The sequence below is a fragment of the Terrapene carolina genome, unplaced genomic scaffold, assembly GCF_002925995.2.
Source record: "Terrapene carolina triunguis isolate 2854851 unplaced genomic scaffold, T_m_triunguis-2.0 Scaffold231, whole genome shotgun sequence".
Lineage (NCBI taxonomy): Eukaryota > Metazoa > Chordata > Testudines > Emydidae > Terrapene > Terrapene triunguis.
In genome coordinates this window covers 13,113,066-13,140,216 of record NW_020664582.1, presented here as the reverse complement: position 1 = coordinate 13,140,216, position 27,151 = coordinate 13,113,066, and the positions used below count along the sequence as shown (strand labels likewise).

General features: G+C 43.5%; 1 protein-coding gene across 1 annotated transcript in view; it reads left to right on the top strand.

The window, feature by feature from the left end:
- Positions 1 to 24,711, top strand: part of AATF (apoptosis antagonizing transcription factor) — a 78,112-nt gene extending 53,401 nt beyond the window's left edge. The window contains exons 11-12 of the mRNA XM_026656596.2: positions 2,356 to 2,427; positions 24,042 to 24,711. Of these exons, the coding sequence (XP_026512381.1) occupies positions 2,356 to 2,427; positions 24,042 to 24,105 (136 nt within the window). The 3' untranslated portion in view covers positions 24,106 to 24,711. The remainder of the gene's footprint in view (positions 1 to 2,355; positions 2,428 to 24,041) is intronic.
- Positions 24,712 to 27,151: the final 2,440 nt, after the last annotated feature.

Below are 27,151 nucleotides of genomic sequence, written 5' to 3'. Positions count from 1 at the left end.
CTCATTGTGTGTGATCCATGCACTTCGGAATTCTTGAGAGATCAGAAATCCCTCAGCATCTGTGGCTTGTTACATGTTAGCGACCTTTTTAAACAAGAGTTGCACTGACCCAGGGGAAAAAATATAAATGTATAGAAAAGAAGAAAATATGCATTTGCTGATGTATGTGATTAATGCACAATTAAATCCTATCATCTTTCCAGGGCAGTCTGGTGGAGAGGGCTGGGAACCAGGCAGACTAGGTTCAATTTTTGGCTCTGCCACTGGGTCACTGTGTGTGTGTGTGTCTGTGTGTGTGTGTCTTTACTTGAGTGATTCACTAAATCTCTCTGCACTTCCATTTCCTCCTCTGCAGAATGTGGATAAATGTCACTTATCTTTTGTAAAGCACTTTGAGATCCGGGTGCGAAACGTGCTATGTAAGCACTAAGTATTAATTGCTGTCACTTATCATTGTAGTCCATCATCCTCATACTGGCTTTCCGCACCTTTCTGTGCTTTAAGATATTGGGATGAAGGGCGCTGTGTAAGTGCAAGATGCTGTCGAGGATTCTCTAAGCACTTTTAGAAGCGCCTGGCCTCTTAGCACTCCAGTGAGGGAGATGAGTGCTATCCCTATTTCACAGATGGGGAAACTGAGGTACCAAAGGGTGAAGTGAGACTTGCCTACAGTCACACAGTTCGTTTTGGCAGAAAAAGAACCCGGGAGTCCTGTCTCCCAAATCCCTTCTCTCACCCTCTAGACCATATTGCTTCCTGAGTGGATATCTGAGTTATAGATTTCTACTTGTCATGGAATAATTGTGCAGCTGTGACTTGGGATGTCTCACGGTGTCTGTAATTTAATACTTTATATCTGATAGACTGGGGTTTTGGAAGCTCACATTTTAAAAGTGTGAGAGTAACTAGAGCCGGGCAGACAATTAGTGGTGGACAATTTATTAGCGTAATTAAGCCCTTTTTTCCAATTCACAAATTGTCCCTGAACATACTGTGATTTGTATGAATGCAATAATTGTCAATATCACTTAAGTGAACCCATAGAGTGAAATACGTTCTCTTGTTTCACATTTCATCCTGTTGATTTTTTTGTCATTTGTGGCATTTGTTTGCCCCAAGTCACAGTATTGTTCCCTGATTGGATGACTCTGCAACATTATAAGAGGGCGATTGCTTCAATGAGGAATGACAAAGACCCGTGTTTGTGCACAAAGGTCCATGTTCGAGGGTGAATGTGGTTATTTGCATGAAGAGCCATTCTGCGATATTCATGCGAGCTAAAACTCTCTCCAGGGAATGTTCCTGTATAAGAGAACAAAAAGGAGTGTAAAGGTGCCCAAGTGGAAAGGTGGCTTGTGAATCCTTTTGCCTGCTATTCATCAAGATGTAAGAATAGGAATGACTTGAGTAAAGCGTTTCGGACTTGGGGAGCCAGCAGAATACTTTACATAGAAGGCTGCTGGGTTGGAATCGCCTGCTCTAAAGACTAAGGGTGTAAAATCAGTGGCCTGTTCTGAGTTCCTGTGTAGTCTATTTAGATTTTATTTAGCAGGTCCCGGAGCATGAGGGGTGGACAGGCTTCTGCAAAAACAAACTGGGGATTGGGCTCTCACAGGTACAGTGTATCCTGGGGCGGCAGCTTGTTCTAGTGGACAAGTAACTGGACTTGGAGTCAGGAGCTCTGCAAATGTGTGACTTTGGGCAAATGACTTCATCTCCCTGTGCTTCTGTTGTTTCCACCCCTTTGTCTATCTGGTCTTTTTATACTGTAAATTGTCCAGGAGAGGGGCTGTCTCTTACTATGTTTATATAGCCGCTAGCCCAATGGAGCCTCAATCTTGGCTGGAGCCTCTAGGTCCTACCATGACAGATAATAATAATTCATGAAAGGAGACTGGTATTGTGGGAAAGCCTCTAGTAATCTAACCCTGCTCCCACCAGTGGCTTTTTGTTTGGGCACCAGTATTAAAGAGTGACTCAGACACTGTTAGGGGAGGAAGTTGAACGCGGAGTCTTTGATTTGTCAGAGTTTTCTGTCTTGGGTTAAAGTTCAGGTGCAAGTATACTGCTCAAGGACGCTGGAGTGTTTCGCTTTTGGCTGTGACAAAAAGTGATCGGTTTATTATTGCTCATCCACCGTGTGGCATATGTTATCATCTGACTTTTATTCCCCTCTTGTTAACGTTAGGAAGGATGCAAAAACTGCCGACTCGAAATAGAGAGTCATTAAGCATTAGCCAACAAGGGAGCCGGCGTTTCCATTTCGGGGACTGGGACATTTCAGTGCAGGCAATGGCATTTCCTTTTCTTTAATAGTTACTAATGTGCTGTCTGTTTATTTCCTGCCTTATTCAGGTATCATGTCCATAGCAAACTGGTGAGCTTCATGGCACCTATTGACCACTGTACAATGAATGATGATGCCAGGTGAGTAATAGATTAATTATGGTTCTCAAATGGCTTCATGACAGCATGATATTGACCTGTTCTTCAGTCTGTCGCCCTCTCCATTTCTTCTTATCAGTTAACCATTTGTCACTGGCATTGTAGCCTGGGTGTCTTGGCCACATCTGTCCAGGCAATCTAGCTGAGCTTTCACTCCTGTAATTACTGTAAAACCAAACGAGAAGTTTCTATAAATCTTGATGCCGACTCCATGATTCCTGCTTTAAAAATCCCCCCGATTTTAAAATCTCTTCATTTTGGAGCATGATTATGGACATAGAGAGCCAAATTCCCCAGTGTCCATTGGCTGAAATCCCAGTTTAGAAAAATAATCAGGCCCTTTGCATCAGGAGTGGAGAGTTATACGCTGTAGTCTTGTGAATTTTACGTAATATGAATGCTGTCAGTACAGCTAACAACCAGACGTAGTACCAAAAGAAGGAAATTCACTGAAAAGATCTAAATGATGTCTAGTGTTTATTCCTATTTAAATAATAAAAATGTCTGTACAAGGCTGTAGGAGCCCTAGCACATTTAATTAGTAAAGAAAACGAAACAAAAGAGTGTAACTATGAGCTTGACTGCTGGTAAGTGTTTTTGTGGGAGGGAGGTGGGCTTAATTTTCCAATGGATGTATTTATGCTACTTGAGAGATGCTTTTCTTCAGACAGGCATTTAATCTTAACAGTTAGAGAGATGCCCATTTGTACGTTCATCTGTCTGGAATATGGCAATCACACTTGTGCTGTTCCTAGTCAGTATCCTTTTGGATAGAGTTGTGGAGTAATGGTGTAGAGTTCAGGGGTCCATAGAGGTGTCAGTAGTGACCTGGAAAAGGCTGCGTTGTGGCAACTGGTAAAGAAGTTGAATATAGCTCTGTTTTTAATACATTAGGACCCCATTTATCTGAACAGAGTGACTGGTTGTTTGGATAAACACGCAGGCTCTTTCTAGGCACATGATGCCCAATGGGAGACCTAATAGAGTTTTGGGTAATAGGCTTTCAGGTAAGGAATGTTTAGAATAACGTGTGTCTGCTGTATTTACCAGAAAGAATTACTGCCTCTGTGTAGCAGTTGAGTTTCAAATCTCCGTGTCTCAACTTCTTCCCTGGCCCTCCAAAAACATAACCGAGCGGGTGCATCGCACGTGGCTTTCTGGATGTGGCCAGCCTGAAGTGAGTTGTGGGTAGTAGTGAGTTCCTCCTATTCCTATCTCCCTCATGCATCACCCTTGAAGTTTAAGCATGAATGTTCCAGAAGCACACAGGTTATGCCGGTTTAGAGAGGGAATAGCGGTCCTTGTGGTAGGTGAATAGTTGGTGGGCCCTGGGTCCTTTATTGCTTTGTAGATCGTAATTGGCATCTTCAGTTTCACCCACAAGTTTGCTGGCAGCCAGCCGGCAGCATGGGAGTAACACACTCATGCCTTGCTATCTTGCCCAGAGAGGCTTACCGACTTCATTCTATGCTGCTCAAGTTTCTGGGTGGCCCTGGCAGGGACCCCTGTAGTGACATAGCTTAGGAGTAACACAGGTATTGATGTCCATGACAGGCTCTGCAGCACAGTGGAAAGATCACAATCTTCTGGCCAAAGCTCAGTCATTGCTAGATTCTGCCTGGAAGAAAATTCTAAAACCTGATTATTCTCTTCGCCTCTTACAATAAAAGGGAATGTGTTAGAGACACAGGCTGAACATTCCCATTCCCCGATCCACATGTATGCCTGAAGAGGGCTCATTTCATAGAACCTGGGCTGCCGCGTCTTCCATCTTAATGGCTTTTCTGTAAAGATAAGGGTAGATGCTTGGTTTGTTTTCACTTTTAAGCTCTATTGTCATTAATGGCTATGGGGAAAGGCTGAAGTTGCAGCAGCAAATTCTCCCTTTCTTGACTATTCATTAGTAAGTTACTCACCTTGTCGCAGGGACAATGTCGGCTACTTCCTTTTCATAAGTTATTTTGCATTCTCCATTTTTTCTGATGACCTTTTAAAAATGCATTCACCTACGGGCTTGTGAGAAGTAGCTTGAGGTGAGAAGAGGTGCGTGCTGGAACTTGTGGGCTAGAGGAGACATGTACACCGGTGTGTTTGGATGGACAGGTGCACTTATAGTCTTCTGTTGATGAAGGCCACCATTAGCATTTCAATGTTAGCATTGGCACTACCAGCAAAGATGTGCTTATAGTGCTGGGACTGGGGGCTTTGCTTTTTGGGATGGCCCAAAAGGGAACCAGGCGGGAGACGTTAAAATCCACGTGTTTCTATAAACATGGGAAAAGAAGCACCTCTTGCTTTTAGATGGCAAAAATCAAGCCTCAGCATAAACATGGCCCTAAACTAGTCTCTTCTGCCTTTCTTGTAATGTGCTTCTCTCACTACCCAGGTCTTAATTTATTTATTTTGTTTTAGCGTAATTAGTGGGTGGCATGGTAGGAAAACCCCCCGTAAGAGCTGGTATGCACCTTGTGCATAATAATATGCTAGATTCTAATATTTCTCTATCCCAGTATTATCTCCAGTTGACTGGCTGTGACTTATGCACTGAGAATTTTAAATGAGGTTGGGGGTGTTTTCCGTTGTGTGTGTGTGTGTGTGTGTGAGAGAGAGATATATTCTCCTATAGATTAATCATGCACACACCCCCATGCACATAAAATGAACGACACCTCAATTTACCTGCGTGTGTGCATAAGTATTAAATAAAAAGGCTGATGATAAGAACCTGGGAATTGTCATAGCGTGTTGGCTCAGGCCGGAGGTGACCTTGCCACCACTTTGTCAGAGTACAGCAGTTGTGTTTGTTCCAAAAGTTGCACAGAGCAGCCTGCGAGCTGAAACCCCATACAGCGCGCACGCCAATGCTAAATGCACTGGAGCAGCCTGGAGAACAGAGCAGTTCAGGGGCAACCATAACCTCTCTGAACTGCAACACACTTCATTGGGCGGCTGTCCTCCCCCCCCACTACTTTTCAGAGAGGCACCTTGACTCCCAACTAAACTACAGGGGGTCCAGCTGACCCTCAGAACCTATTACAGCTAATAGGATGTTATCTATGTTATGCTGTGTCAACATAGTTATCCCTGTGATGGGGGAGAGAGTGTTTGACATTTGGTTTACTGAAAGCATCTCCTGGGGGCTTTCACCACTTAGAGCGGGTTATTATATTGCTTGCATGTTTTACAGGTTCTTTCTCTGGCAGGAATGGGGGCAGCAGCTGCTGCTGCTCATTGCCTGGCTGTGTGAAGTTATTTCTGTCATTAAGTTGATCATCCACTTTGGGCCTGGTGCACTTTTTAATGGCATTGAAGTTACTCAGCTGGGTTTCTAGTCATACAAAACGTTCCAGCTAGCGTGTCGGTTTGTTACCCCCGGCCAGTTGCCAGAGTGGGTGTTCCAGCAAATTTGCCGTTGGATTCTAGCTGGGTCTGACCGACGCCTGCTTCTACAACACGCAAGGTGATACTTTCAAAATATACACTGAGGCAGCGTAGGCTAGTAGATGGGGCTGAACTGGGAGGGAGACCAGCTGTATTCCAGGCTGTCCCACTGGCTTGCTATTTGTAGTGGTGTAGAGAGAGCCCAGGTCTGTAGTCCTGGGCTCTGAGACTCACTTCTGTAGGTCTTTTTTGTTTGCAGTGTAAACGTACCCTAGAGATCTTTAGCACCACACAGCAGTGTTAGACGACAATTGAGGAGAGGATGAGAGGAATGCAGCATCCAATTTAAACTGTGGGTGAATTTAAAAAGGGAAAGACACCTATGTGCATGAACATGGGAAAGTAATGATAACACGGGGTAGTAAAAGGTAATTTTATTGCTTGCAAGTGTGAATTACTAAATTGCTCAGATGTCTAGAGGCATGACCTCAAAGTAAATAAAACTCTATACCACCATATGTTGTAGTCTGAAAAGGTTTAAGCCAGAAACAAGTTTTTAAGCCTAAAGAAGGCATTAATTGTTAGATGGTTAGGGAGCTGGGGCTGTAATAAGGGCCTGGAATAGATACATTTATGCATAGGCCACTTGGCACCACTCTGACAGTGTAAAGGGGCCTTAAAATGCCAGATTTATGCTTACATGTACATGTGAACTATGCTTACACCCAATTGCCATGTGAAGGGACCATCTAGAATGGTGTAAATAAGAATCCAGGTCTCAGTGCTTGTTGCGGAAGAACAAAGTGACAAAGAACAGATCCATTTGAAGAGAAATAACCTTGCGCCTGGCTACACAAATGTTTAGTTCTCTGCAGGCTGGGATGTGAATCCACCCTGCCTCTTTGAAGCGGGATTAGATCAAAGCACATTAACAAACTGTTTATATACGTCAGCAGGGTCCGTGTGGACAGTCAGTGCATGGCAGGCCAGTACAGGGTAGATGCGCACCCTGGTGTGCTGTGAACTAATTGTTCATGTAGACAAGAACCTTGTCTCTTGCTGGCCAGCGTGCAGGGAAAGGGATAAGCAGTGACTTCTGAGTGGTAAACACCAGAGCGAGATGGAATATTGTTTTACATCCTGAATTTTAGAAAAGAAATGTACGAATACAATACAGCCTCTAAGTGCTTTGTCAACATCACTGCCACGTTCCTTCTTATTCTCGCTGCTGCTTGGAATAATAGAATTTGTGCAGGCAATTAATCTTCGGGTTGCCACTTTTTCGTGCACCCAAAACATGGGCATAGCTGTTTAACCTCGTATTCACATATATTATGTTGTAATGTATGATACACTGATGGCCTCCAACCTTCGATATTTTAAACCCCCTCTGGTATTATTTTAAAGTATATATTGGAAAGGTGGTTTTATAGCTATTTTAGGGATTGTGTGTGTGTGTGTATAGATTTAGATTTAAGATTTAAATTTAAGATTGGGATTTGTACACCTCTCTGTAGTATCATCACCACACCCCTTTAAAATAGGGAAGTGTTATAAATCCCCATTGTACAGATGGGGAATAGAGACACAGGACAGGCTAAGTGACTTGCCCAAGGTCACACAGGAGGTCTGTGGCAGAGCAAGGAATTGAACCCAGGCCTTCCAAATCCCAGGCTAGTGCTCTAACCACTGGGCCATTCTTCCCCTTCAGGGGGCCTAAGTGGTTAGGCACCCAGCTCCCACTGAAAGTTCCTGCTGAAAGGTAGGGAATTGCCCCTTTGCAGATGAATAGAGGTTACAAATCCAGGCCTGGAGGAGCTTACCTATCTGTATGGAAACGAGTGTGGTTTTTGTTAGGGGTGACCGCACAGAGTTGTTGATAATAGGCCCGATCCTGCTATTGATCTAGTCACAGTAGTAAGCACTACCCTCAGGAGTAAACATTTCCAGGATTGAGCCCTTGATTAGTATGATTGTTTATATTGTGCATTTTATTAGTATAGTCATCCGAGGGTTGGTGTGTGTGTGTGGGTGTGTGTTTCATATAGATATAATACATATATTCTCAAAAAACAAGCAGCTTGTCACAGTGTTTCTAATAATGATACTGTCCTAGTCATGTAACAACCTTATTATATCCCTGCTGGAAGTTTGAAAACTTGCATAAAAGGAGTTCCTTAAAGATACAGATGTTTGGCCCAAACCCTCTTATCTCCCAAGAAGACACAGGCTATTCTGACAGGTGAAACAAGACCGGGCAAATATGCAACATTGATCTAATCAGTTGGAACAAGAGCAATATTTTAACCGGTGCTACCTTTTAACAGCATCATTAAGGGCTCTCATTACTCTTTTATTAGAGGCTCACTCTATTTCTTATCAGATTACAGAATGAACATAACTCATGGCACTGATTTGATCTCTTGTTAAAGAGGATTACAGCTTTGCATTAACTCGGATTGACACGGTTTATAATTCGCTTGTTGATACACCGTGCTGGCGGTGTCACATGTTTGACCCCCTCCTCAGCTGTGCTGCAGGAAAGGACACTCATACATCATCATTAAAGATGGCACCCAGCGCAGAAATGGGAAGCAAAAAAAGGGGAGGCTTTTCTGCAGTCATGTCAGGAAGAACCAAAACCCAACCACACTCTCAAGTGCAAAGTGACATTCAGAGCAGGGATTCATCCAGGGGGAGGGGCCGTACGTGTTAGTTTTTGGCTGGGTTATTTACAGGGGCAAGTGTTTCAAATCAAAACTTTGTACCGGCCGTGAGGTGGATTCGTGTGAAGAACATGCATGTGGAAATGTAATGGGATTCTGTCACTGTAGAACTTTCCATGAAATATCTCCTCTGGTAGGAAAACTTCCTTCTCTTAAGGGACCTGAGGCCCCATTGAGATGATATAACTTTGAGCAAAGTTTGTGCCCAGTTAGTGACTTGATCTGTCTCATCACATAGCGTAGTTAACACACCGTTACTCACTCTGGGTAGTTATGCCATGTGTCTCCTTGCTCGTTGTCTTCCTGTTAGGCTGTAATACCATTTGGCTGTGTAGACAAGTGCTTCCAGCTATGTCTGTGTAACTGGATTAGCTGATCTGCCCTTCTCCCAGCTCTCTGTGTATTGCCCGTATGTGTGTATTTCTTGCATGCAGGTACTCCCCTGGTATCGGGGGAAGCTGGGCAGGTTATCACAGAATGCACTGAAACAGACATGCACAGGCACTGTGTGGTGACTGAGGATGCACCAGCGTGGTCATGATATGCAAAAAGGTGCCCCGTGGACACACCGCATGCACGTGTGGGGATCCGGCCAGTTGGAATGTGCCATGGCCTGGTTACAGGAGTGTGGTTGTACCTCTAGTGTACAGGGGGCCCGTGACACTTTCCCATCTCTGAGGACTGAGCCTAACTATACAGTAGATATAAAATACATAAATATAGTTATATCTAAAATAAGAGTGTTTCTGCCTGCAGGCCTCTGGAGTCTGCGAGATTTCCCTCCCTCTCTGTAGGAAGTAGTGTTCTTGCAGTGCAGGCATCCTCAACTTCCATTCAGGCCCTCACCTGGCCTTCTGCTGGAAGGATTAATTTGCAGCATGTGTAGAGAGAAGAGGTGATGGCTCAGGGTGCAGTGCAGTTTCCTGCTTCCCCTGCTCCCTGTGTAAGCAATGAAACTGATACTGATGGAGCTTATTTGAATGCCCTTAATAGCACTTGTGTAGCCCCTTCCATCCGAGAATCCCATTAATAGAAACCAAATTGTATTGACCTTCCCAGCACCCCTCTGAGACTGGGAGACATTTATGGAAATAGAGACACAGATAGGTGATGGGAGAGATTTTCAAAAATGCTCAGGGATTTAGGAATACAAATCTCATTGGAAATCGACGGGTCTTGTGCTCCTAAATCCCTTAGGTGCTTTTGAAAATTTGCCCCTAAGCCACCCTTGCCCAGGGCGACCCAGGAAGTCCTTGGCAGAGTCAGGAATAGTGTCCACACATGCTGAGTTCCAGTCCAGTGCCTGAACCCAAATATCATCCTTCCCTTTACATATGTTGGATGACTATTGTAAGAAAACTCTTATGTTTTACAACTGGGTTGTGAACCGTAGGCGTCTGCTTGTCACATCCACATCCATTGGAGTGTGTGTGTATGTGTAGTCACCTCTCAAAAGTTTTCAGTGAGAGACTTAAGGAGCTCAGTCTGTTGAGCTTATCAAAAAGTAGATCAAGAGGAGACTTGATTATGGTCTCTAGCGTCTTCCCAGGGAGGAAATAGCAGGTACTCAAGGGCTGCTTAATCTAGTTAACAAGAACCAGTGGCTGGAAGCTGAAGCCAGGCAAATTCAAATTAGAAATAAGCGGCTAGTTTTTACCAGGCAGGGGGATTAACCACTGGAACAAATGACCAAGGGAAGAGGTGGATTTTCCATCTCTTGAGGTTTCAAGTGAAGACTGGATGCGTTTCTGGAAGACGGGCTTTAGTCCAGCACAAGTCATTGGGCTCAGTGAAGGGGTGAGTGAGTGAGGTTCAGTGGCTTGTGTTATGTAGGAGATGTGAGTAGATGGTCTGAGATCGCTTCCGGCCTTAACACCTATTAATCTGTTAAAGTAATTCAGTCATCCCAAATTCATCCCAACAAAGACGCGAGCCCCCCTATCTCATAGAGTGTGCGCCTGTATTATCCGCAGTATTTTTAAAAAGAGCAGAATACTGGAATCTCCTTCAAACCTCTCAGATTCCAAATGGCTAGAAAAATAAAATGCAGCTGATGCCGTTCATGGGCTTATTTCTTACTGCAGTTCTTTTGTATACGATGCAGGTGTAGGGTCAGGCTGGAAAATGGTTCTTTGGTCAGTGCTGAGCTGTGATATCTTGCCCTATGGCATCACCAGAAGGACGTATTTGCTATGAAGCCTTGACAGATTTTTTTCCGCACAGCGAGAGAGGTTCAAGCCAACCATTGCAGCATGGTAACCAGTACAGATGTAGTATGCAAATTAACTGTTATAATTGGTGGCTTCCTCCCTTCATGCACTAATGAGCTCTTCCGTAACGGCCTGGAAATCACACTGTGGCTGTGCCCAGTAAAGTCCGTGACTAAACTTCCATTGGCTTCAGTGCAAGCAGAATTGGGACCTTTTGGAGTTGGAATCATCTGCCCATATAGAGATGGGCAGGAGACACAAAGTGTGTGCAGCAGGGCCTGGATTTTCCCAACATTTAGAAAGGGAGGGAACTGGGATTTTGGTCCAAGGCCATTGTTGATTATACCTATCAACTATATAAAACAGCAAGATGAAAAATCTTCTTAGATTGCAGAATTTATGAAAACACCTAATCCTTATTTTTGTTGTATCCCTACTGTCATCTGGACAACTGTGTGTGGTGGTGGTGAACAGCTGTATATATATAATGTATGTACTACATGTCGTACGTGTGTATATACTTTTGTATGTGTGTGTTTTCATGTGTACAATATATACACACACACTATACCTGGTGTGCTTGGGCACGTATGCAATAATAGACACATGGTTGCCTGGTTGTACTTCTATCTAAGAATTGTTTTAACGGGTCTTATTGCTCTTCAGTTGTATACATCGAAAGGTAACTATTTTGTCGTCTTAGTAGACACATGAATGGTGTTCACTGAATATTTTTTCCCATGCAGTTTGAGATTGGCGTAGCATGGAGAAACCCAGTTATCTGTCATTGCGCTGTTCTTAATTACAAAAAAAAAAAAAATCAGTACACACTTTCTCATACATGTGCCTACAGGCTTGCGTTTTGTCTCCTGAAAGCGTTGTGGTAGACTTGTTACTACTGGCAATTTTTAAATCGTCACTGGATGTTTTTCTAAAACATATGCTCTAGTTCTACCACGGCGATTGGGCTTGAAGCAGGAATTGATTCATGAAAGTCCCGTAGCCTGTGTAATGCAGGATCAAATGTATGGTCATGAGTACAAACCCAGTCTCCAGTGAGAAGGCAGTTCTAGCACCAGCCCTTGCCAGTATGTTGAAAAAAGCTGGAGATTAACTGGCTGCCAGTGAGGTACTGACTTAGACTGTTTTGCTTGGGTTTGACCTGGGTGACATGTTCTTCCTGATCAGCATTCCTTACTCTCGAAGTTAGTGCTATTGTTCTGTCAGTCACAGCGCGTCTCACTGCGAGCGGTGGGGGGGTACGTTGTATGAAATCCTGGCATTAAAGGATTAATTTACTTCCATTACATAAGAGTTTAAAAAAAAAAAAAGTTCATGAGATACCAGCCTTTACTCAGCACACTCCGTGTCTGGTATTAAACCACCAAGAGGCTGGATTAACGGAGGAATTTGGGCTCTCGGGCTGTCAATCCAGCACCTTTCACCAACACCGAATCTACTAAAATAAATAAAATGAACCGAAGTGACACTTTCTGGAACTAGTGAGTCAGATGCTTCTCTCTTGCACATGTGTCAATCCAGAGGAACTCTACTGACTTCAGTGGAATTATTCCAGATTTACGTAGGCGTAACCAAGAGGAAAATTTGGCCCACTCTGTGTGGGTTTAATCCTGTGACTCTCATTGATTAATGCTAACATCCGGGGTAATCCATTTGAATATTATCTCCCCCCTGAAAAAAAAATTCTGCTGGCTTGCGAATGAGCTCTGTTTCCTAAATTACACCACAGGGAAGGGTTAAGCCCTGTGACGTTTACACTGCAGCTTCTAGGAAGAGACCCCTTCCTGGGGCTTGTTGACATTGCCGGGGTAGTCTATTGTAAATATTGGCAGGGAACTGTCACTCCAACACCCTTGCAGCTGTCTCAACCTGGCTGATTCATGGTTGGACTACTGTGTGAGCTTGTGACAGAGCCTGGAGTTTGGTGGTGGCTTAGCAATAGACCTTCAGCTGTTTCTGAATTGTTTGGAACGCCAGCAAGGCACATGTCCTCCTGTGAAACACAAACCGTTCAACTCAACTATTGCTCTGAGGCATCGGTGTTCCCAGGATGCTCTTCCCACAGCTCCTGTGTATCATTTTGTTTGGTGGGCATCTTTTTTTTTTTTTTTTTTACCAGTAGTTCACTCTTTAGAAATTGATTCACGTATAAGCAGTTAAGTATCCCATGGCTTTTAACTATAGTTGTTAAAGGGGTTGGTATTTGAAGAAGGAGCTTCATCTTTTCAAAGCTGGCAGTCATGAAACAGAAAATGTGACCCTGGCTAATGCCAGTTTTCTGGAATCATCAAGCCCTTACATTTAATATTCAACATATTTACCAAGGAGACAAACTCCTGAGTTATGGAAATTTCCTTTTTAAGGGGGAAAAAAAACTGTTAAGAGCTGCAAAATGATTTGTGAGATTGCAAGATCTCCTTTGTGAGACAATTTGTCTTCTCTTGCGTCAAATCTATTATAAAACAGTCAAGCTGTGAAAGAGGGAAATCATCCCAGGAACACGGTGTATTAAAGTACACAAAGAAAATTCCCCTCCTTGCATTTTGTGTATGTACACATACAATATTACAGTAACTAATCTACTCAAAGAAGGGAGATCAGAGAGGTAAAGTTTCTAAAATTTAGCGGAAATTTATGATGGGAATTGGAACTGCCAACGATGGTGAAGGAGCACATTAGAGGTTTCTCCATCTCCCCATATCTCGTTGCTTCCCCAACTACTAATCTGCATCCACATTTCTGGTGCTCCCACCTACTTTATCTTTAGGTATCTGTCTAGCGCTCATCGCAGCGGTACCCAAAGCTGTCATGCAGAGACAAACGGTAGACAAACCAGAATGAGGGGAGGTTCTCTCACTGCCCAGTTTCTTGCTCTCGAGCATCGAGGGCAGGTAGAGGCTTATCTAGATGGCTGTAAAAGTGCAAGATAGAATAAAGGAGAAATATCTGAATTAAGCAAGTGGGTGAGGATAGATTTGAATCCCATGCCTGGCTTGAGTGTGGGGAGGGGAAAATACCGTGAGAAACAATCCTTCCATGTGCCTTTATTCTCCCCCTCCCTATATCCATCCTCAGCGAGGTGTGCAGAGTCCCTTTGTTTAGGGCTTTCTTAAATATTTATAAATCTTGTGCCTGGTCTCATGAGACAAGCCAGAGGTCACATGTCATCTTTTGTAATTTAAAGCTGTGGGGCTAAAAGCATTTGCACTAGCTTGAAGGACCCAATCCTGACCTGACCGAGAGAGAGGGAATTGAAACAGACCTTTCTGAATCTCCTTCAAGCATCGAGCATGGTGAGGATAGCTGTCTTGCTGGGTAATTTATAGCCTGAGTTTTGCACTCCTCCGTGTTCACGACTTTGGTGGGGAAATGAGTCAGACAGTGCCACCTTGTGGCCAGACACTTCCTAAACCGGAGGAGCAGGGAGTTGCATGTACATCTGACAGCAAGGACCTGCACAATATTCCGAGTTCCTTGTTTTAAAAGACACTGGTAATTGAATGCTAGTCTGGTGAACACCGAACAGATCTCTGCTTCTTATTCTGCTGGGCACATTCATCCAAAACTAACTTGCTGCTGCAGAAGTACTGAGCTGACGCCAATCCTGCATATGCTGATTTAGGGTAAAACCTGTTAATAGAAATAAATAAATAAATAAATATTAAAAAGGCGCTTGCTTGCTTTGTCTCACTGGCTGTCTGCCCTACGTGTCAGGGAGCTTGTAATCTGACTTCCGCTCCTGTGGGCGAAAGGTGACTGGAAACAGACAAAAAGTTTTCCAGGGGAGTAAGTGACTATCTGATCTGCAGATGACGTCTAGTTTTGGTAGAGGTAGCGCTCTCTCTCTCTCTCTCTCAATGGTTTTCACACTGCTGTTTTTTTGGATTAATAATTCATTGTTCCCAGTAGAGCCCATCACGGGGATCTCAGTAGATACCATTAATTTGAATACAGACTCTTGCTTGGGCCTATCCTAAATAGGACTGTGTGGGTGAGGAAAGTAGGAGAATGGGAGGTAAATATATCAAAGAATATTTTTACAACACCTTTGCACAATGAGGGAGTGATACATTTAGCATTGCTACATTAATATAGCTCCAGAAACAAGAAGACAAACCCTCTTGCCTTTTAAGCAATATGAGATTCCCCTTTCTTTGCCATCACTGTCCTACCATTCAGCAGCATTCCAGCCAAATGCAAGGCCAGTGGTTTTATATAGTAGTAAAGAATCCTTTTATTTTCATGTAAAGCCACAAACTTTCCCCTTTCCTTAGTGAGCAAAGTAAAATAATAAACCCATCACATGGATTCTAAGTGGAATTGAATCCTGACACCTGAAGCTCTGTGACAGTATTGACCGTGTGAAATAGTAGTATTGTTAAATGTTTAGCTTGCATGATTCTAAAGGGAATATAAAAGGCGTTTCTTCCTGCAGCATGGTTACTGGATGGTGCAGTGTCATCTGGCCAGATGTGTTTTTGCATGTTTTGTAGTTGCTGGTTTATTGTAGCATCCTTGTTTGCTACATAGAAAATAATTATGTGTTGGCTACCTTAGCTGTAGGACATCATTCATATAATTTATGCAGCAGATGCAATGCATTTGCTAGTTAGACTTCCATTGGCTTCATTATTTTGATGTTAATCATAGATTGTTGGACGTTGCATGAGATCCCCTCATTGAGACACACATTTTTATGCTGTAACCGAAATGATGGCGATGAAGGGTATTCTTTATGTAGTCAGACATATAAGCAATTTAAAAAAAGAAATTAATATTCAAACAACATCACTCAAGTATCCATTTACCTTTTTCAAGGGGTTGCTTTCACCTATGCATTGAATTCACTTCAGATTATGAGGGTCGGTTTATTTCACATCTATATTTTCTAAAAAGTAATAGCATGATTATAAATATATTTATATATTACATTAAATAATATTATAATTTTAGCTCTTTTGTTTTGTCCTTTTTTTGCTGGCCAACTCTTTTTTGTTGGAATAATACAACAGGAAATGGGAAAAGTAGTTGATGTGGGGATCTTTTTAAAATTTTGGACTCTAGTTTTCATATTTGTTAGACATGTTTTTGTAACTAATGTTCATTAAGGGCATTCTATCCCAGTGTGTGTGCTTGCCTGCCTTTTGGTAGGAAAGACTTTGCATGTAAACAGCCATTAAAAATACTGTGATGATGTTAGGAATTTTGAGATTGGCAAAATCTCATTCGCAACCGGGGGCAGGGCGGGGAGGGCACGTGTATGGAGAGGATGTGTTTTTAGGTTTTATTTTAAAATAAAAAGATGTATGCTTTTAATCAAAAGCAGTGGTTTTCAACCTTTTTTCATTTGCAGACCCTAAAAAATTTCAGATGGAGGCGTGGACCCCTTAGGAAATCTTAGGGCATAGTCTGCGGACCCCCCGGGGTCCATAGACCATTGGTTGAAAACCACTGCTCTAAAGAATATAACTCTGTGATTTCAGGCAACTCTAGCTGTTTCGTAATCTGTTTGCATCAATATGGCAGTGTTGCCTAGTGGAATGAGCACAGAGTTGGGAGGAGATCCTGGGTTCTGGCCTCGGGCAAAACGGGGGATAAAGATACCTAACCTCCTTGGAGTGTCTTGAGGAGCAGTCAGTGTTTCTGTGGCTCTTCACTATGATATGAATGGGAGGATGAGCAAGCCACTGGTTTCTGACCCCTACAGGGAATGCTGCCCCTACAACTCCCCCATCTGTATGCGGAATTAGGATGACGGTAGTTGCAAAGATTTTTTTTTTTCTTCTTCCATACAATCCACTGTTGTGGGATATTCCTTCATCTCTTTTCTTTTCTCTTCCCACCAAACAAACCACACTCTTGCAGCCACATAGGTGGTACAAATTGCATTAGAAGACTGGTTTCTTTAAAGTTGATAGGGATGCTGAACGAAGAGTAAGATGAAACACAGGTTCGCCCATGTGCACACACGATCTGCCAGGCTGTGGAGCTGGGGGGGAGGGTATGAAACCCTTCTGGATGTATCTAATACCTAATGCCCATGCTCTCACTCTTTGGAGTTAGCTCAGAAGAAATGCATAAATAATTAAGCCAAGGTACTTACGCACACATGTTTTATGGCAAATTGGTATGTGGTTCGTGATCATTTTTTCCCCAGAAACAGGTTTTATGATAATACAGTAAAAATATTAAATTAGAAAATGCCTCACTCAGGGTGATAAAACCTTACTACAGTGGAAATAGGTAATTATCCCCTCTACAGGCTAAATGACAGTTTAAAAGAAATAAAAATGTTAGTGCTCATTACTTGCTTTTGTAGGTTGCAATAAAGGGTAAGTTAAATTTTAATTCAAGGAAGACCCTTGTATCGACCTGCTCCTTCCAAACACTCTACCTCAGGTGTAAGTACTATTAATTACTCAGTCTAGGTTATTCCTCGGCACATTGCTAATACCAATACCCGTTTGTGCTAAAGTCACCTTTCCCTTACTGACTTGGGGTGGGGTGTTTTGACTCACTGGCTCAAATCTGATTTTTAATATATGTGGGTATGGGGGGGAAATTATATGTTTTTTAGCCCAAATCCGAGTTCATTATGCATAGGCTTCAGGGGCCTGAAAGTATTAAAACCCACACTTACCCCGGTGAATTGAAACAGAGACAAGGTTAAACCTGGAGGATTGATGAGTTTTACTCTCTGCATGGTGAAATCCTGCGGAGGGGAGATGCTGCAGGGGAAAGGTAGCCTATGCAGCAGCACTAATAATAATAATAAAGGGTTGGCATTTTTTGGCTGGCTAAAACATTTCTTACAATCCCCTCCCCCTTTCCCATTTACAGATAACCTCTCTCTGCACGGTGTAATGTCAGCACCAGCAGCAGTCACTTCTCAGAGCTGGTCATAGTTTGTTTCACACCTGGAATTTTCAGGTAGCCCTGCTAGAATTTTGACTTCCATATGGAACACACAGGCCCATGCCTGCGAGCCTAAAGGGCTTGTTGTTATCCACTCTTACGAGCGAGGGGGCAACACAGCAGAGCAGTCTGGATGGTATGGCAGGACCGTACTGCGTGTGGTGTGCAAGTTATCCCTGTGCTGTGCCTTGCGGGACGTGGTGTTCTGAACGTTGGAGCTTCTCTGTGTTCAGGCAGCATCACCCAACTGAGGAAGATGCATTGTTACTTTTAACGCCCCTAACGGACTTGCTTGCTTTAAAAATGATTTTGCTAACGTTGGTCCCTGAGGTCCGTGTCAATGGAACGCTGATTCCTGAACGCCTCTACCCTCAGAGTAAACCAAGTAACCAAACAAAAATAGGAGAAACCTTGAGACGTCAGTGCCCCATTAGAGAGAAAGGGTCACAAGCCATGCTGACAGTAAATGTTCAAGGTAGTAGTTATTGCTATTGGCAGGTGCCTGCTTGGTACCATACAAAAACTCAGTACCTTCACTTTTTGTGCGCGTGTGTGTGGGGTTGTCCAGAAAGAGTAAGTGTGTGTGTGTGTGTGTGTGTGTGTGTGTGTGTGTTTGTTCTATTTAAACTTCATCACAACACTGGGGAATGGGGGGAAAGAACTAACTGGGTGTAGGGAAGAGGGGGCAGGGCAGTGACTTTAAATTTCAAAGTGCTTCTCTGTTAAGCTGAGTTTAGCCTGAGCTGTGTAATTTGACTTAGCCCTGGCTTTTTGGGCATGCATTTGTGCACTCAAAAACCAACCAACTCCGGAGGCTTGAAATTCAAAGCAGGCACAGTGTCCTTAGCACGAGCCATCAGCCTTTTTCACTGCTTGGCTGCCAGGTGCAGGCAGGTAGGTCGTACCTGCTGTGCCACTGAATGTACCGAGGATGTTAGCGCATTCTTCTGTGGCCATTGCAGTGTGAGTGGCTGATGAGAGCCCAGCAGGGGCTGGCGTCTGTTGATTTGTGTGCGCATCTTAAATGTGATGTGGTTTTGGGTGGGTGGGGAGGTAGGTACTTCACTGAATTTGCTTTTGTAATAGTGTGATGGCTCCCAACCAGGGCTAACTGCATCTTGGGGGAATCTGTTTTGGATCAGTCCTACGTACAGAACTCCATTTAGCACAGTCCCCATTTCCTGTTGTAGCCGTTCCAATATGTCCTACTGCAGGGATTCTGAGCCTTTTGCATCCTGTGATCTTAGTGGTACTTTCCTCCCAGTCCCATCTAACCCTAATGAAAGGGGCCTCATATCCCTCATATTGCCAACCCACGTTCCACTGAAAGGGTTTGTGACTCCCCTTTCTGTATAATGACTCTCTTCTGCACCTGGTGCACGGAACCCAGAATGTACAATAGCGGAAGGGTGGCCTTGTGGGAAAGGCTCGGGACTGGGGCTCGGGAGACTTGGTGTCCAATCCTGCTTCTGCCACAGGCTCCCTCTGTCATTTTGGATGTCAGTCTTTCGCTTCCCCATCTGTAAAATGGGGAGAATACTTCCCTAATTCACAAAGGTACCGTGAGCATAAATATCTTAATGACTGTGTGGCACTTAGATACTGGAGCTATGACCCAATTAGACCTATCTAGACAGATACCTGCGAGAGTTTAATAACCCTCTTCAATTCAGAGGAAACAATATTCTGCAAAATCTCCTTGGCTCTCTGAAAGTTTGGCAGCAGCTTTCTACTCTTGTCTGTAAGCAGAGTCAACGCTGCGGATTGGATGACTTCTGTTTTAGTGCTATAGGCCCCCCCAAAATGTGCCACCCCAGGTCTACGGGGTGTGTGCTGTTGGGATCTGTTTTGGCTGATGATAGAGGAGTTGGAACATGAGTTATCTGGCTGGCTTTGTACCCTTAACTATTATGTGGGTTATGGATAAAAAAGAGCAGCTTGTTTATTGTGTGAGGGCAACGTGCCAAAGAGCAGAATGAGAATGTGTGTAAGCTGCTGGATATAAGCCTACCGAGGGACAGCGTTGAATTAGACCTCTTTGGGACTGGTCACATGGCACCATCCAAAAGTTTGAGGTCTGGTATCTTAAGTCTGGTATCTCCGGTGCTGAGCGTATGATTTAGAAGTAATGACAGAGTCAGTGTTTTCATGGGATGCCATCTGATGGTGGCTTGTCCTATTGCCAACGAACGTGATGGGTCCTAGAAATAAACAAACAAACAAAAACAGAACACAACTGGGAGAATCTCCCACACGCCCTGGAGACCACAAGGCTGGATCTTAGCAAAGAGCCCGAAATGGCGGTAAGCCCCAGGGTACAAATATAAGTGCCTGGTGGGTGTGAAAACAGCAGCAGCTGCAGATCTCCGCTGGAGTTCGAACACACGGGATGGGAAAAGTGTATACACGAGCGTCTGCTGGTGTGAGTAGCGGAGTTACTCTCTGACTGGAGAACCTTCATCTGGACGTAACAGGGCCCGGGGCTCTAGTGGGGCAATAAGCAGTGCATATGCCTCTATTTCATGAGACCTCAGGAGCCTTGTGTCTGTAGGAAGCCCGCAAAGTGATGCATTTGGCAGTAGACTGTATCTTTCTGAGGCCGTTTGCTGCAATATGATTAGTACTCCTTGCTGTTTAAAATGAGCTGTGTCGGGGGTTGGGGAGGGAGGAAAGGAGTGAAATCGGTGACGTTTCCTTAAAAGGTTCCAAACCACTCAGCCTTTCAAGTTACTTTGACATGAGCAACCGGCGTATGTTTGTCAGCTTTGCCCACCTGAGTGTGAAATGATGTTCTATCAAAACACCGGTTTCAGCATTTCCCTCTCCGCTCCTGACACGTGAACCCTGCTGCGGACAGTAACTGCTGCTTTCTGCCCAGGAATTTCACTGATATTGCAGTACAAGTGGAAACATTTGCTCAGTGGTAATGATGGGGTCTGGCTCAAGCAAGCAAGGCAAGGTTGGAAGGCTATGATTGTGAAGGACTAAATAGCATCGCTCGCTGCATTTTTTTCTCTCCCCCCCCCAGTCAAATGATGGAGTCTTAAAGTCACAACGTCCCTTTTGTCAGTAAAACTGCCTGCTTTATGCTATCTAATTTCTCAATTGAAACAGCAAATGACAGTGATGCTTATCGGTTAATAGGCAGGGAGGCTGCACAGAGTAGCAGAGCCAGAGTAACACAGCACTCTTTATTTATCTATTTATTTATTTAATTTATTTAAAAAGCGCGCCGAAGATGCTGACTTTAAAGCCGCGGTCTGTAGTAGAATCAGAGGGCTGTTTGTATCTGTCAGGGGAGTTTGGTTTGTTTGTTCCACTGGGCTATTCTGCATTTATACAATATAAAGCTGCGAGGGAGACAGAAGACAGAGCTTCTCCCTCCCACCCCTCTGTGTTATTAACATGCAATATTGAGTTTTCACACTTAAAACAGCTGATTTCTCTCTGACCTAGTGACCGTGGCACATTGTCGTTGGAAGAAGCTGTGCCTCTCCGGAGCCACTGGCCTCCCCCTGTCGTTCATTACGAAACGGCTCGCACCAGAACCTAAACTGCCCCACTTCCACCTTCTCTTGCGCCTCTCGGGCTGGCTGCAAATCTGCATCGCAAACAAAGCTCGGCCCCAGTGAAGAATTGCTCTTCCTCACTCCTCCTCACTGTGTTCGGTCATGTCCGAAGGGCGTGCGGGGCACAGTTTGTCCCCAAGCGCCATGTTTTTGGCACCTTGTGCATTTTCAGTTGAGCCTTTCCAGGATTCTAGCCCTGCCATCTTGCTTGCTTCTAGTCCAGGGTTCGCCAGTTTTTTCAAATGTCAGCTCCGTTTTTCAGAGAGTTTGGGGGTTGTATTTTTTTTGAGTCTGTCCTAGATTAAACAGTTCTCTCTCTCTCTCTCTGTCTGTTGGACGCTCCAGTTTCAGTTCCATAGTTAAGGCTGAGTTGAGCTTTGCGCTGAAAGTACAAATTCAACCACTAAATACAGCTACACCTCTACCCCGATATAACGCTGTCCTCGGGAGCCAAAAAAATCTTTCTGCGTTATAGGTGAAACCGCATTATATTGAACTTGCTTTGATCTGCCGGAGCGCACAGCCCTGCCCCCCCCGGAGCGCTGCTTTACCGCGTTATATCCGAATTCGTGTTATATCGGATCATATTATATTGGGGTAGAGGTGTATTTCACCTTCCTCCCCCAAATTGCAATACTTATTCTGACTAAATAATGAATTTTCTGAGACTTTTCCAGTTAATTGGATAATTAGCTTATGAGTTAAAATGGATTTTAAAAGTGGGCCCTTAAGAAATGTAGCCCCATGTATCTGACTTTTTGGTGCTGAATGATCTTACTCATGAGCTAATGTAGGTTCTTCCAGTTTCCCATATGGTTAAAACTGACTGAAATCTCATGCAAAGGTTACGTTTGCAGATAGCATTTCAGGATGAATGGCCATCGTTTGCTGTTTTTCTTTGTAATTTAAAGTTGCCTCTTTAGCAGAGGATGGCTGATAAGTAATGGTCTTGTACCGCAAATTCCACAAAGTAGTCACCTTTTTCAAAATGGCAGCCATCTCCGATCATTTCCAATAGGAGTGAAGATAAAATTGCCTGTAGCAAAGATGCCCCTTTTCAAAATGTCCACCTGCCTCTCATTGTTTCCACTTAGCAGTGAAGCCAAGCTCCCCTCAGCCAAGACGGTGGCCTCCTGTGTGGGTTTTCAATGTTAAATCGGTCTAAATGTAGTTTAATAAGCTCCCTTCCTTTTGGGATTTAACTGATTGCCTCTTTAGCTCTTCATCTCCCTGAGTGTTGCAGGAAACAGTGCTGAGTCTGGATCTCTTATGTGGAGGGCATTTGGCAGGCTAGCCAGAGGCCCTTGGCCAGGGTTAGACATCTCGTCTGCCTGGGTGTTTCTAATGCAGACAGTGTGGGAAATGTGTGTGTGTGTGTGTGTGTCCCACACTCCCTTGTATTGCTCTGTGAAAGTGCAGGTGCAGTTCTTGTGGTTTTGTTAGCTGTCACCTTCAGGAAAGTGATGTCAAGCCATTCTTTAGGGCTGTTTGGGAATGCTGTTTATGTAATATGCGCGTGTGTGTGTGTGTGTAAAAAATTATATACACACTGTAAGTGTGTCACAATATTAACAATAATCTCTAGAGGCCGCTATTAAGACTGCTGCCCCTTGGTGCTAATACTGCAAGTGTACACAGATAGAGGCAGTTCCAGTCTAAACGGAGAAATCAGATGAAGGGGATAGGGCATACAAATAAGTGCTTTCCTCTGCAGCCGATGAGTCTCTGTCTACTGTATAAATGTATCATTCATAATAGTCTAGTCTGCGATGTGCATGTGCACAATATTTCTTAGGAAACAACTTACATATTTAATAGACACAGGCCCAAATCTCAGTCCAGGTCTGAATTTCATCTCGCTCATTAATTAATTAACTAGACAGAGAAGGGTCCCTCTCCACCCCAAATCCCAGTGAAATCATGGCTGAGCAGCTGCTGGCCTCACTGAGTTTTGGGTGATCGTCACCTCTGATTTTATTTAAAAATCTTTGGTTTAATAATCCTAGACGACGTTAGCAGCACCGGCAAGGAGGTAGTTTCTCTTCTGTGAGTTTTACCTGCCTCTCTACTTTGAGTGCAACTGGGAGCTCAGAACGTAGCCCCGTCCGAATGCTTTTTCCTTAAGGGTTCTCTAGATTGCCAGGACCACATGAATTTCTGTTTTGCAGCTGAAGTTTGTAAATAAATTCCCCCCTCACGCACACCTTCCCTGACTACTTAGGTTTTAAGCTTAAAAATAAAAGAAAGAAAACCAGCCTATGATATGGTGATTTTTAAAGGGAAACTCGCTTCTCTTATCAGAACTGCTGCATATGTGATATTAATTGGAATCTTGTTGCTGGGTCATTTTCATTGTTTTTCAAGTACCGTCAAATCCAAGAAAATGTATGAAAACTAAATTATAGTCCCACATAGGCTGTCTGATTGAATCCTCCTTATGGCATTGCATTCTCATACAGCCTATTAAAATATTCAATCTTGTTTTCTTACTCGAAGAGGCTGTCTGTAAAGGGCAAACTTATAGAAAACCTCATTCCCTAGAGAGATGGTATCCAGCCACACTGAAATATTTACATATTTCTGTACTGCATGTGATTGGTCTTACGCAAGTTCTTCCCTACACTTGTATTTATTAATAAAGATTGTTGTATGCATTTTTAATTATACGACGGCCTTTTCATTTGAAGCGGCGGACGGTAGCGCCGCCTGCCTCTTGCTTCCAATTTGACCTTGAAAAGTTACTCCCCTCCCCCCCCTTTCTCCCTTTTTCCCAGGACGGAGCTTTATCGATCGTTGTTTGGCAAAATCACGCATCCCGAAGAACCCAAGCAGAATTAGCATCGAGCCCTTGCAGAAGGAAAACATATGCACAGACACTTACTTTCGTTCTCTGCGGTTGGCTAAAGCCCAGTGGGATCCTTCGTGTGCATTTGGACTCTTGCCTCTGTGCTGCCGGAAGCGGCCGCCACGTTGTCACATCTGGTCCGTTTGATACGGGGCAGTTTGTAGCTCAGAGCTCTACTCCCGTGGTTCATTTAGTGATGGCCGCAGTGGGGTTCACTGAGAGAGCTTTTAGCCAGGCGGTAGCCCACAACTTGGATTTCCAGACCGGCGTGAAGTGGATAATGTCATGTCCAGGGAAGTGCCAGCACCCTTCCCTTTTAAGTTCACTCAGAAAGCGTGTATTGTCTTGTCTGTTAGGATGTCTTGTAATTTGCTGAGGATTATTTTATTTCATGCAGACGCCATAGCTGAATTGTGCAGTATCAAATCAGAGTTAAGAAGGAAATGTACCCTGGCAAGAGGGCACCCCCATATGTTTTTTGCAATTCAGTTTAGAATCTGTCCCTGCCAATTAAAGAACATACAATACCCTTCCCTTTTCGATCATCTTGTGTTTGTGGCCCTGATCCTGAAATCTGATCCACACCAGTAGACCCTCACGCCTGTCTAGAATCCCACTGAAATTAGGGGGGCTCGGAAGGTGGCTGTTTAAGCAGATCATACTGCAGAATGGGGACCTACGTTTGTGTTAAACCAACTTCCTGAACCTTTGCTTGCAATGCACGGTTCTGCGGCAGTATTTTCGAATGCCGCAGCTGTGCATTGACAGAGCCGATGGCTAAAATGCCATTAACATGGCTGGAAAAAGGCGCTCCCCATCCATGGGTTGCGTGAATTCCAAAGAGTCCAAACGCCTGGGCTTCCCAAAGCACTGCTTATTGTGCATAAAAGGTCAGTCATGGAACGGCTCCCAGCTGAACGCATGCGCATGACCAGGGATATTTTTGCAATTGGAAAATGTTTGTGAATTTTCAGTTCAGCATTGATCGTGAACACCATTATTTTTGCCGATCAGGATGCTTTGAGGCCTCGTCCGTTTCTCTCCACTAGTGACGCACTTTCGACAGAGGTTAGCACCGGTGTAAATCTGGCAAGAGGAGATGATTCACTTGTTTTTTTACATCGGAAGGTCAAAAGCTGAGAATTAAATCCCCATAAGGGGGATTTATTAGCCTGCTGTGACCAATCTCAGATGAAGATTATCTTGCATAAATAATGTGTGCATATGTTTGTAGTATAACAGCGAGATGGCCATTGCATTGACTTGTTTAACTACATTGGCTCTGTTTTGTTCTTTAACTAATCTGATTAAAATAGCCTGTACATTGACTAACCAAGTGTTGACAGTGCAGTGAATGCATCTGGTGTGTCTGAATGTGGATTTGAGGGATATATGCTAGTTTAATTAAGCAACTCTCCTCAATGGTTTGTTTTTTTTAAAAGTCTTTAACCTGTTACTTATTTTAATGCACAACAAAGGAGTCTGTGTTCTTTTGGTTCATTCAAATTACATTTACAGAGCATCTGTCATGTCAGGATCTTGAAGACTTCTGCGACCATTGCTTAAATCTCATGACATCCCTAAAGGGAGGTAAGCATTGTTCTAGCCATTTCACAGATGGACTAACTGAGAAATGAAGAGGCCACTGACACAAGATCAGTTGGTGAGCTGAGTCCTGGCTCCCACAGCTGTTTTAATTGGTAGAGAAGCATTGAATCATTAGTCACATCTTGATGCATTGACGAGGTGATCCTAACAAAGAAGATTGCAATGCTAGTGATATATTCTCCATCTGAATTTGAGAACTTATCTCAGTTCTTTGGCTTGCTGTAGTATGTGGTAAATTAATAAGGACAATTAATAACATGTGCATGGTGCTTTTTATCTTGAGGAATGTCAAAGCACGTCTACAAAAATGTAGAGGTACGTCATTTTTTTTGCATGTTTATTCGATCATTTAAAACGGTCTGTTTTGCTTTGACGTTTGTCTGTAATAAGACAAGGATTATAAAAAGTGTTCCCTTCTTTGGAACTTCTGAATGTTCATCCAGTGGGGGTTGGGTGAAAGCACTGGCCAAAATGTTCAAAAAATACCGACCTGTAGGTTCCTAAATAAGTGGCCTGATTTTACCCGAGTGGCCGCTGTTGGGAGCTCTGCCCTGCTGGAAATCAGGCCAGTTATAAACTAGTACATCTGAGCAGGAACTATTTCAGCTTTGGTTATAACATAACCTCCTGGGGTATTTTATACATAATATGTTTACTTGTGGTCACCTAATCAGGTGGATGAAAGATATTAATACTGGCTTCTATAAATATGACAATCCGCCAGAATTTATGGAGTATAGGATTTCCCCCCACTATCGGTACACCCTGCATAACACTGAAATATCAGTTACTCCAAAATATTTAGAGAAAATATGCTTAATTAGCTAGAACATATGAAAGGTATGAGACAGCAGAGATGGTATAAAATACCTAATCATACAAGGCCGTTTTAGAATTCAGGATACCACCCTCCTTCCAGCAAAGAATAAATTGGAAACTATTTTAATTGACACGGATCCTGCTATTCAACTGTTACCTGAAAGACAGATTAGTTGATTGATTTGCATTTTAATAAAATCTAATACTTTATTTTTGCGTGTGGGGCTAATGCTGATTTTTAAATGAGTTCAGAACTGTTATCAAGACGGAATTCAGAGGCTTTTTTAATGAAGCATCCCTTTCCTTTTGTGTGGAGTTGACTTATTTTATTTTGCTAGGAACGCCAGGATGGCGTGATCCAAACTCTATGCCCCAGTATCAAGGAACACGAAGAACAGAAAGTTACCAGTAAGCAAAATATTTTCTTTTTTTCAAGTTCATACTGGAGGCTGATTGAAAATTCAGGAGATTGAATCCTCAGTCTCTTAGTTACAGGGTAAAGGCACTTCTATTTCGGTTAAATGCAGAACACGAATAGATTCAGTTGCATCAAACTTGCATCTTATAACCAATAGGGAATTAGAAAATGGCTCAGTTCTTAGCTTTAAGTAA